The 12187-nt window shown below is 48.4% G+C and overlaps 1 protein-coding gene across 1 annotated transcript in view; it reads left to right on the forward strand.

Annotated features, from left to right (window-relative positions):
• The window catches only part of SIN3B (SIN3 transcription regulator family member B), a 34746-nt gene extending 23231 nt beyond the window's left edge, over positions 1-11515 (forward strand). Inside the window, exons 14-19 of the mRNA XM_032238127.1 lie at positions 4127-4296; positions 6140-6313; positions 7220-7312; positions 7476-7570; positions 10096-10300; positions 10728-11515. Of these exons, the coding sequence (XP_032094018.1) occupies positions 4127-4296; positions 6140-6313; positions 7220-7312; positions 7476-7570; positions 10096-10300; positions 10728-10958 (968 nt within the window). The 3' untranslated portion in view covers positions 10959-11515. The remainder of the gene's footprint in view (positions 1-4126; positions 4297-6139; positions 6314-7219; positions 7313-7475; positions 7571-10095; positions 10301-10727) is intronic.
• Positions 11516-12187: the final 672 nt, after the last annotated feature.

A 12187-nucleotide genomic window follows, 5' to 3' on the forward strand; every position in this document is an offset into this window, starting at 1 on the left:
ACCCCTGGTCTATAAGCAGCAACTATTCTCATCTCCTCTTTCCCTAATTTACGCACCGCATCTTAATTCCAAAACTGCCTGTTTTTGAATGCTTTATAAAATAATAAGTAGAAACTAGGCTTTATTGATCAATGGAATTTAGTTCTTTGTATGCCTCTGGGTCTGATAAAAAAAGATAGGTAGCCTTTTCAGTCACAGGAACTAGATTGTGGCATGCCTTTCCCTGGATTTGCTTGCATTATATCTGGTTTTGCTTTAATGAGTTTGATGGATTGGTTGTCTACATTGTATTTGTTATAGAGACATTTTTATTTTTCTCAACTCCATTTACTGGACTTCAGATGGAGTGGGCAAAATTAGCATGTGGATAATCACCTTTTAGGATTTCTGTGATCTCCAAGGTAGTCTGGCATTTAAGAAAGATTTTAAAGAATTTTAAATAAACTTTGTCCACAACAATCTATGTCATTTGCATATTTCATGGTATAATGGACATCAGAAAGAATAGGCATCCCTTCTGGTCTCAACTGGGATTTCAGATGCTACCTGTACCTTTTTAAACGTTTTGTGATCTTTGAAGTCCCCTGTTGGAGAAAAATGCTTCTTGTGTTGCTTGAAATCAGAGGAAATGATTAAGAAGCTGCATCGTAGTTGGAATGGAAGAGTTTGCTTTTGTAAGACAGGTGTAGGCAATCAGGGGCCCTCCAATGTGCTGGCTATTGGCACCGACAGAGGATATTGCAGTTGTACTATATTCCAGAATATCTAGAAAGCAGCAGAGTGTTCATTCCTGCTCCAGATATCCCTGCCATTCTTCAGTACACCTCTAATGCATCTTTTGGCCAGTAGGGGTCACTATGTTGTATGATTGTTCTCTAATTCCAGTAGAGTAGCTTGGCAAGGGTCTTAGAGCTAGTCCTATCTGTGTGTGTGTGTGTGTGTGTGTGTGTGTGTGTGTGTGTGTGTAGCACTAGCACTTAGACATACAGCACTTCATAATGCTTTACATCTCTCTCTAAGCAGTTTGCAGAGTCAGCCTATGGCCCCCAACCATCTGGGTCCTCATTTTACCCACCTTGGAAGGATGGAAGGCTGAGTCAACCTTGAGCCTGGTGAGATTTGATCTGCCAAATTGCAGGCAGCCAGCAGTCAGCAGAAGTAGCCTGCAGTACTGCACTCTAACCACTGTGCCACCACGGCTCATATGTATATACCTGTGATGATGAACCTATGGCACCTTTGCCACTAGTGTCACACGGAGTCATTTCTGAGGGCACGCGAAGCATTACCCTGTCAGCTTCAGCATGCATGCATGCACTGGCCAGCTAATTTTCGGCCTTGATTTTCAGCCTTTTTTCGCCCTCCCGAAGTCAAAAAAACTGCCTAACGCTCAAACCGGAAGTTCGGGAACAGACTTCCTGTTTGCGCATTGGGTAGTTTTTCGCCCACTGGAGGCTTCAAGGAAGCATCCTGATACCTCCAGAGGGAGAAAAATGGCCCAATTGACACCCGGGACATCTGTTCCTGAACTTCTGGTTTGCGTGTTGGGCCATTTTTTGCCTTCCCCAGGCTTCTAGAAAGCCTCTGGAGCCTGGGGAGAGCAAATAATGGACCTACCAGGCCTACTGGAAGTCAGAAAATGAGTTGTTTCTAGCCTCCATTTTCGCCCTCCCCAGGCTCCAAGAAAGCCATGCGTACCTGCACAGGGCAATGGAGAGGGACATTAAATTATAGGGGTGAGCCCGAGAGCACACGCAAAAGCGCGTGCATTCGAGCTTTCAGCACCCAAGGCGAAAAAGGTTCGCCATCACTGGTATATGCATATATGTATGTATATATAAGAAGTATGTGTGTGTATGTGTGTATATGTATATGTATATACATATGTATATACAGTACTTTGCTAAAGTTTCAGGCAGGCGTGAAAAATGCTGTAAACAAAGAATGCTTTCAGAAATATAAATAATGATTGTTTATTTTTGTCAATTGTCAAAATGCAAAGTGAGTGAACAAAAGAAAAATCTAAATCAAATCAATATTTGGTGTTACTACCAAATATTGCCTTCAAAACACCAGCAATTCTCATAGGTACACTTGCACAAAGTCAGGGATTGTGCAGGATTATAGTCAGATGTATGATCAACCAATTATACCAAACAGGTGCTAATGATCATCAGTGTCACAGGTAGGTTGAAACCCAGTCATGAACTGAAACAGAAACAGCTGTGTAGGAGGCTTAAAACTGGGTGAGGAGCAGCCAAACTCTGCTACCAAGGTGAGGTTGTGAAAGACAGTTTCATGGCATGGCAAGATTGAGCACAGCAACAAGACACAAGGTAGTTATACTGCATCAACAAGGCCTCTCCCAGACAAAGATTTCAAAGCAGACTGGGGTCTCAAGATGTGCTGTTCAAGCTCTTTTGAAGAAGCACAAAGAAATGGGCACCATTGAGGATCGTAGATGCAGTGGTCGGCCAAGGAAACTCAGTGCAGCAGATGAAAGACACATCCAGCTTATTACCCTTCGAAATCGGAAGATGTCCAGCAGTGCCATCAGCTCAGAACTGGCAGAAACCAGTGGGGATCCAGGTACACCCATCTATTGTCCGGAGAAGTCTGGCCAGAAGTGGTCTTCATAAGAGTTGCAGCTGAAAAGCCATACCTCCGACATGGGAACAAGGCCAAGCGACTAAAATATGCACAAAAACATAGAAACTGGGGTGCAGAAAAATGGCAGCAGGTGCTCTGGACTGATGAGTCAAAAATGTGAAATATTTGGCTGTAGCAGAAGGCAGTTTGTTCATCGAAGGCCTGGAGAGCGGTACAATAATGAGTGTCTGCAGGCAACAGCGAAGCATGGTGAACGTTTGGGGCTGCATTTCTGCAAATGGAGTTGGAGATTTGGTCAGGATTAAGGGTGTTCTCAATGCTGAGAAATACAGGCAGATACTTATCCATCAGGCAATACCATCAGTATGATCGGCTCCAAATTTATTCTGCAGCAGGACAACGACCCCAAGCATATGGCCCAAGTCATTAAGAACTACCTTCAGCATCAAGAAGAATGAGAAGTACTGGAAGTGATGGCATGGCCCCCACAGAGCCCTGATCTCAACATCATCGAGTGTGTCTGGGATTACATGAAGAGACAGAAGGATGTGAGAAAGCCTACATCCACAGGAGATCTGTGGTTAGTTCTCCAAGATGTTTGGAACAACCTACCAGCCGAGTTCCTTCAAAAACTGTGTGCAGGTGTTCCTAGAAGAATTGCTGCTGTTTTGAAGGCAAAGGGGGGGGGGGGTCACACCAAATATTGATTGGATTTAGATTTTTCTTTTGTTCACTCACTTTGCATTTTCAAAATTGACAGAAATAAACAATCATTATTTATATTTCTGAAAGCATTCTTTGTTTACAGCACTTTTTTCACACCTGCCTACAACTTTTGCACAGTACTGTACATACATGGGTGTATAGCATATGTATATGTAGGTGCATTTACGTGTAGGGATATACATACATCAGGGGTGGGTTGCTAATTCCGTTCCAACCGAACCGGTTGGAACGGGACCGGCGGCGTCCTCGTGCACGTGCGCAGTTCACGCATGCGTCTTAGCGCCTGCGCGATGCTCCAGCTGCTCGCGGAGACTCGCGCAGGCGCTGTATGTGCCATCCAGCTGCTCGCGGAGAATCGCGCAGGCGCTGTATGTGCCATGCGCCTGCGTGGAAGCGCAGAAGCCTTCAAAGACCGGTAAGGAGCGCGGGCGGGCGGGTGGGCCCTTCGCCGTTCCCGGAAGTTACATACTTCCGGGTTTGCCAACCAACCGGTTCATGGGGACCACCGCGAACCGGTTGAAACCCACCCCTGACATACATATTTCAGAGCGGACAACAACTTCATTTTTTAATGTGTGTTCACAGAAAAAAGGGACAATAAAGGTTATCTTATCTCATTTAAACACTTGGTGTCCCTTATATAGTTTAAGGCACTTCAATCACTGGACACACACACAGATAGGTGTGGAAACGGGTTTGGCATCTACCTGAGCATCACACCTTCCTGCAGAGACGCTGGAGCCCTTATCTTTTGCCGGGGGGGGGTGTCTGATTCCTGTTCTTCCCCCAGGTGAAGTGGAGCTGGAGGAATATTACCCAGCCTTCCTAGACTTGGTGAGGAATTTGCTGGATGGCAATATTGACCCCACTCAATATGAGGACACCTTGAGAGAGATGTTCACCATTCATGCCTACATCGGTTTTACCATGGACAAGCTTGTACAGAACATTGTCCGACAGGTAACTGCATCCTGGTCCAGGGTGTGGGGAAGGTGTGTAAGAGACTCTCTGGCATCTGCTTTAGGTTTATACTCTACTGAGCCTATTATGCAGGAATAAGCAGGGGTGGGCTTCAAATTTTTTAGCAAGGGGTTCTTTGCCCAGTTGCTGGGTGGGTGATGCCATGGTGGGAGTGGCCTAGTCAGCCTCCTGCACCACGGCAAGGCGTGTGTGTTTTTGCCCTCCCTGGGTTCCAGAGGCTTTTCTCGAGGCTCCGGGAGGGTGAAAACGGCCTCTCCAGGCTTTGGAGGCCGGAAATGGGCCCATTTTCAGTTCCTGAACTTCTGGTACGCCCGTTTTTCACCCGCCCCAAGTCTCCACACGTGCCCTGAACTTACCTGCATCCAAAAGGGGCTGCATGGGGACTGCTGAGAGAGGAGGGGTGGGCTGGGCCAGCCAGGAGTGAGATTGGGGGTTCTGCAAACTGCACAGAATCTTAGCTAGAGATTCTCTCGAACCCCTGCAAACCCCCCAGCAGCCCACCCCTGGAAATAAAATCCCAAGCAGCCCCTTTGTTTGCGGTGGCCTCAGTAGCTTTTGAGGCTGGGCCTGCTCTGAGGTATTCAGGATTTCAAGATCCGATTCCAGAACCTCGTCCATGAGGGAAAAACGTAATAGTGCTATGTATGTGCAGTTGAAGCCATTCAGAAATGCATTTCCGTTTGGCATTGCAAGCAGTCCTCGAGTCACGGCAGCAATTGGGACCAGGATTGCCATTATTAGGCAGTGCAATGATAAAAGTGCCAGTCACATGGCCGTATTGCTTAGTGATGGCAATCTAGGCAGTCCCAGTTGTCATTGTAACCCCAAAATTGGTGGGTCGTTAAGTGACCGGGAGTCCCAGGTGTGGAGGGTGGGGTATAGTGGTGGGTCACGGGGGAGACCCTGCGCAAGACCGCACAAGATCGGGCAGGGGAAGATGGCAGTGCAGTATGAGTGGCGTGAGCTCAGAAAGACTAGGGAACACTAAGTTCATGTGGGTGCAGGAAGGCCAGGGAAAGAAGGCCGGGTAGGCTGGGTACATGTGTGTGAGCACAGGAATGGCCTGGGAAGGATGGCACCAGTGAGTGCACGTTTACAAGCGAAGAGGGTGGGAAGGAGGTTATGTTCAATGCAAAGGGGGAAGGACAATGTAGTGCATGCGATGAGGGAGGGAGGCACAATGTATGTGAGCGAAGGACAGTGGGGGAGATTTAACCTGAGTGACTTGCATCCTTCCTACCATTGGTTTTGCTGGTGGGAAGCCAACAGGGAATATCACAAATGGTGATCATGGGACCACAGGATGCTGCAACCAGTCATCCTTGTGAGATGGTGGGTGGTGGGCTGAGCACCCAAATTTTGTTTACTTGACCAGGCGGGGGGGGGGGCACTGCAACAACTGGAACTTGGAGCATCAGTCCTACGTTCCTTTGTTCAGCACCATCATAACTCCAGTCGCTAAACAAATGGTCATAACTTTATGTTGGACTGCGTGGAGCAGTACGCTGGGTTTAATGGGTTTCTGGTGAAGCTGCCCTGCAGGAGGCTTCAAGTGCAGAAAGGTTTTGTGGCCTTTATGCTCTGCTTGATATTGGTATTTTCTGCTTCTCTCTCTGTCTCTGTCTCTCTGTCTCTCCCTCTCCCTCCTTCCCTCTCTCCCTCTCCCTCCCTCTCTCCCTCCTTCCCTCTCTCCCTCTCCCTCCCTCTCCCCCTCCCTCCCTCTCCCTTTCTCCCTCCCTCTCCCTCCATCTCCCTCTCTCTCTCTCCCCCTCTCTCTCTCCCCTTCTCTCCCTCCTCCATCTGCTTGTTTTGGGGGCAACAGCTGCATCACTTGGTGAGTGATGATGTCTGTCTGAAAGTTGTGGAGCTGTACCTGAGCGAGCGAAAGCACGGTGCAGCCGGTGGCAACCTGTCTTCGCAATGTGTGCGAGCCGCAAAGGAGACCAGCTACCAGTGGAAGGCGGAACGTTGCATGGCCGATGAGAACTGCTTCAAGGTACAGCATCCCCTTTCCCAACACAATGCCTTCCACGCCTTACCTTTCCTCAGCTGAGGATGCTTAGATATGTTGGGCTACAGTGGCCGGTTGATACGATCAAAACTGAAATCCAATAAATATGAAGGTTACCAAGTCGTGGAAGGTTGATTCCAAAATTGGCAGTATCTTCTCTGTTGCTCTTTTAAAGATAGCCTATTTTATCACCCATCTAATTAAGAAACCTGTATGGGAATTACCACTTTGGAGGTGTCTCACCTTTGTGCTTATGGGTGCGGACAGCCTTCTCTTGGGCCTCCATTCTGCAAGCTGTTGTGGCCAGCCAGCAGAGCTGGCAGCAGATTCAGACAGTGAGGAGTTTGGGGAGGAACATGGGCCAGTCCTGGAGTCTGGGGAAGGCTCTGATGAGGGCTCTGTGTCGGAGGCAGAGAGGGGGCCAGAGCCATATGCCAGTTATCAGCTGCCTTCAGAGTCAGACATCAGTGAGGCAGACTAACAGCTGGAGCCTGTTCCCAGTGTACGCATGCGCAGAGTTGGCCAGATAAAGGAACCAGCTAAATAATGGGGGTCTACTTGGGAGTAAGGCCACAGGTGGACGATGAATGGCCCCTCCCAGAGGAAATAAAAGAGGAGCGAAAGGGGAGTGGAGTTTGCAGGAGACCATTAGTTCACTTAATTGGTTCGTGACTCTCCGAGACTCCTTGCCAAGTTCTGCAGATCTCGGCCAGGCAGCTCCCCAAGCCAGATCAGGTCTGTGACTGTAAATCCTGCCTTGAAAGACTTTGCTGGATGTGAATGAGCAGAATTCGCAGTAAATTAATAAAAGGGGTTTTTGTGGGGACCCTGAGTTTTGCTTCCTGCTCTCGGGAAGCCTCGGTCAGAACACAAGCTTCCTCTCTTCCACAGGTGATGTTCCTTCAAAGGAAGGACCAAGTGATCATGACCATTGAACTTTTGGACACAGAAGAGACTCAGACTGAAGACCCCATGGAAGTCCAGGTAATTCTAACCTCCTTTCCTTCCCTCAAAGATGAATTTGACCTCATGTTCCTTGGAGAATGCATAGGACAAAACACTCCCGGGAGGGCAGAACGGGATGTTTTGCATCAGACTTCCTGTATGGGAGAAGAGAGTGACTTGCTGTCTTATCTGTCTCCTCCAGCATTTGACTAATTACGTGGAGCAGTATGTGGGAGTGGAGGGGACACCGAGCAGTCAGAACGAAGGCTTCCTCTTAAAGCCGGTCTTTCTGCAGAGGTGAGTTGCTCTTTTCCCGTTGTTTTCCATCCTCCTCTCTTCTGCTGTTAGTTACCCTATTTTTCCGTCTATAAGATGCCTCCATGTATAGGATGCACCCTCCCTTTCTTATCCAAAATTCAGAAATAAATATTTTAAACATTAAATAGAAGACATTTATTTCACAGAGTAAGACATTTGCTTACCGGTACCAGTATTTATTTATTTATTTTGTTTTGTGACATTTTTTATGGGCTCAGAACGCTCCAACATTACTGCTCCCTGTCGCATCTGGGCACTGGCTACATGCTCTCCACAGGATCAGCTGATGTCACTTACATAAGGCTCATGATTGGAGGAAACCTGTTAGCTTGTCTCTGCAATCGGAAGTTTCTTTCGTGAGGCTACTTTGCAGAGATAAGGTATTGGTAATCTCGCAACCGCAGTTCTCCCCTTAGCTGGCCCCCCCATGTATAAGACGCCCCTCCGTTTTTAGGTAAATATTTTTAAGAAAAAGTATCTTATCCATGGAAAAATGTGGTAATCCGTGCTAGTCAGAAACACAAAAAAATGACCCTTGATGGAATGATGAAGCAAAGAATGCTACAGGAGAGCAAAAAGTTATTTAAGTGAATGATTGCTGCAAAAACTTAGGACGAGTGGACTTCAAATCCCAGAATCTCCCAGCCAGCCAACCAAGTTTGAGAAACTGGTTTAGGGAAAGCATTATAAAGTGAATCTGCTTGAATTTTTGATGAATAGGACTTAAGTGAGGTTTTGGCTGTCATTCTACTACAGGATTACAGAAAAGAATTCGCACACTTTGTAGTGGGTGATTTGTACTCTGGTGACAGGAGTGAATGTATGTTTCAAAAATTAAAACCAGCTTTGTATCCGAATTCCATCTGCCGGCCAATGTCGGCTGGCAACTGCTCGGGGGAGGGCCTTCTCTGTGGCTGCTCCGGCCCTCTGGAACGATCTCCCCATGGAGATCCAGATCCTTACTACCCTTCTGGCCTTCGGCAAAGTAGTTAAGACCTGGCTGTTCCGGCAGGCCTGGGGCTGTTGAACTATCCAGCCCCATTCGAGGTTACGGCTGTTGTAGAATTTTAAATTGTTTTTTTTATTTTACTTTTGTATCCCCTCCCTTTTTATTGTTAGCCGCCCTGAGTCTCTCGGGAATAGGGCGGCATACAAACTTAATAAATGAATGAATGAAATGAAATGACATTTGTAGAAGGGCATGGTTCTACCCACTTGGTTATAGAGAAGAGAAAGTTGAGAATACCAAAAGAGAGATAATGCAGCGGGGATGGGATCTTGGAAAGGTATGCCTGGTAAAACAGAGAGGTAGGGAAAAGACTGATGAGGTACACTAGATTCAGCTGTATTTTTCTGATCTCATGCCTTTAATTTCCCCTCGTCTTTTGCATAAGACTGCTTACTCTGGAAATGAATAGGACGATGAGTCTGTGTGCGCATAGTTTCAGACTACAATAGTGTTTTCTACCTTACTCCTTAAAAGTGTGCCTTTCGTTTTGGCTGACGGTGATCAAAATTCCCCTGTGTCTGGTAATAGAGCCTGCCCATTATGGTTATAAGTTGTGAGGGCCGTAAAGTGAGTCATCACATGAGACTGATACAATTTTACGACCTTTTTTTGTAATGGCCACTAAGCAAACCCATCACTTGCTGTAGGGCATTTTTGCCGAACTTTGGAAGTAAACACTGTTTTTTTTTGGCAAAAACATCATGAAAGGTAAACACAGGATGCTGCAAACTGCAATAAATCCCAAGCACCCAAAATGTGGTTATGTGACCGTGAGACGGGCCAGCCGTTGGAACTTTGGAATCAGGGTGTATTGTGGCTTGTCGGCTGCCGGGCCCTCCATCAGCTGAATCAGAGGAGGAGGAGGAGGCGTGGGAGTCAGGGTCGGCATCAAGGCAACCTGAGAACTCCGAGGGGGAAGAGGTAATGGAGCTGGCAGAGATCCTGGGCCGTCCGTCAGCCCTCAGATGGAGAGTCAACAGCCCAGGTCTGGAGGTGGCTGATGAGGAAGAGGAGGAACAGCTGAGTTCAGTGCCTGATGCGTGGATGTGCAGAAAGCAGAGGAGAGGAGAGCAATGGAAATCCATGGGCCGGTCCTTGGGCAGGAAGAGTCATCGCTGCTAGCAAAGCCCCACCCTAGCTCCGGGGATAAAAGGCAGGGGGCAGAAATGAATAGATGTGGCAGACAACTATTCATCTCCCTGCTGGACGGACCTGTTAGCTTGTGGAGAGAGAGCAACTTTTTGCCGGGGCTGCTGGCGCTTCTAATAAAGGAATCTTTGAGTTCACTTCAGAGGGTTTGTGATGGTTGGGGAGCTGGGCCAGAACCCAGGGCTTAGGTCCCTTTTGGGAGGTCTCCAGTGACTTCAAATGATCCTAGGGACATACCTGTTCCAGACAGATTTAAAGAAGAGTGATTGGGGTACTACTTTTCCCCTGCTCCCTCCTTTCCCCCAAGTAACCCGGGTTGAGGCCTCTCCTCTTTTTCCCCTTTCAGGAATCTGGACAAATTCCAGCGATGGCAGTGCCAGCAGATCCAGGCCATGCGCGACAAAGCAAAAAGTTCCTGGAAGCAGCTGATCGGCGTGGAGAGTGCCTGCAACGTGGATTGCAAGTTCAAGTTGAACACCCACAAGATGCTCTTCATCATGAACGCTGAGGATTACATGTACCGCCGAGGAGCGCTGTCTCGAGCCAAACAGGTGCGCCTCCCCAAATGGCCCCTTTGGGTAGCAACCTGCTACAGGCGGGGTGTCAAACTTGATATCATTGAGGGCCACATCAGGATTGTGTTTCACCTTGGGGGGGGGGTGACCACGGTGGGTGTGGCCATCTTGATGTCACTCATGTTGGGGGCACTTATGGTGGCCTGAGCGCTTTGCCAGCGAAAAGGGGCTCCCAAGCTCTGTTTTTGGCTGCGACGGCCTCCTGCAACCATCTCCCAGCGGAAACGTGGCCCTCCCGAGCTCCGTCATTGCTGGCAGAGGCACCACGAGCCAGTCATTGGCTGTTTCCAAGGTGGCCCTGGGAGACAGATCTAAGTGCCTTGAGTTTGACACCTCTGTGCTAGAGAGACTAAAGCTCCCAGATCACCCGCCATCCTTCCCCCTTTCCCCATCTCTCTTGCAGGCAGCACCTCGAGTGTTGCTGCGGCATCACCAGCGTTTTGAAGAGTGGCACCGGCGCTGGCTTGCAAGGCATGTCAACCGAGAAGCAGCCGAGATGGTCCAGGACTGGCTGATGGGTGATGAGGATGAGGACCTGCTGCCCTGCAAAACTACTTGTGAGACTGTCAGCATACACGGGGTGCCTGTCAACCGCTATCACGTGCAGTACAGCCGCCAGCCCTCCTCGCCCTGACTTCCAGACTGTCCGCCCTCCCATTTGCCCCCCCACCCCCCCTACCCCACCCAAATTCCAGTGGCCCTCATGGACTTTTGGGAAGACGACATATGTATCACTGGTATTTATCCAACCAGCTTTTATCATTTGGGGTCCCATTGGGGGCTGCAATGATTTCCTTCCCCCTCCCCCTCCCTACCCCATGCAGCATGGGTGTGCTTGTCCGAGAAAGAATGGGCCCGCAGCAGAATGGAGGCAGCTTGCGTTGCTCTCATTTAAAGTGGGGGCTTTCAACTTAGGTCAGGAGAGAGAGCGATTGAACTGTAGGAGGGAAGAGACCGGGGAGGGAGAGGAGGCTAGAAGAGACAGGCCAATTGCTCTTTGAGAAGTTCCAAAAAGTGTTGCCCCCAAAATTGGGGATGAGGTCTCCAAGAATCTACAAGAGGGGACCTATTTGTATCATGGAGCAGGAAACAAATTACCAACTGTGGAGACTTTGACTTTCTCTCTCACTTTCCCCCTATGTTCTAATTCCGGTTCCACCACAAAACCGCGTTTGACTAAACCGCGCTCGATGAAACCGCGTAGCTGACGTCATCAACAGGGCGACAACAGCGCGGAGACAGAAGCACGCTGTAAACGCTAAACCTAAAATTAACCCCTAAACCTAACCCCCCTAAACCTAATCCTAAACCTAACTCTAAACCTAACCCTTAACCTAACCCTAAACCTAATCCTAACCCTTAACCTAACCCTAAACCTAATCCTAACCCTTAACCTAACCCTAAACCTAATCCTAACCCTTAACCCTAAACCTAACTCTAACCCTTAACCTAACCCTAACCCTTAACCTAACCCTAAACATAGCCCTAAACCTAACCCTTACCTTAAGTTGAATCGGCTTGCTTTCAAAGCGCTATTTAAAGCGCCCTTCTTTCTCCGTGCTCGCTGTTGTCGCCCTATTGATGACGTCAGCGACGTGGTTTAATCGGGCACGGCTTAGTCGAGCGCGGTTTTGTCGTGCCACGCTAATTCCGAGGGTGGGATGGCGTGAGTCGCCAATATACCTTGGCACCTTCTTACTTATAGAAGTTACCCAAGTGGATGCCACACCATGGACAATGAGGGCTTTTACCCCTTTGAAAATAGGAAAACCCAAAATTTCTTCAAGAGCCACCAGTCCCATGTTTTCCCACAAAGAATTTAAGAGGTTTAGGTTTGTATTCGCTCTCCACCCATCTCCAAAA

Source organism: Thamnophis elegans, chromosome 1, assembly GCF_009769535.1.
Source record: "Thamnophis elegans isolate rThaEle1 chromosome 1, rThaEle1.pri, whole genome shotgun sequence".
Lineage (NCBI taxonomy): Eukaryota > Metazoa > Chordata > Lepidosauria > Squamata > Colubridae > Thamnophis > Thamnophis elegans.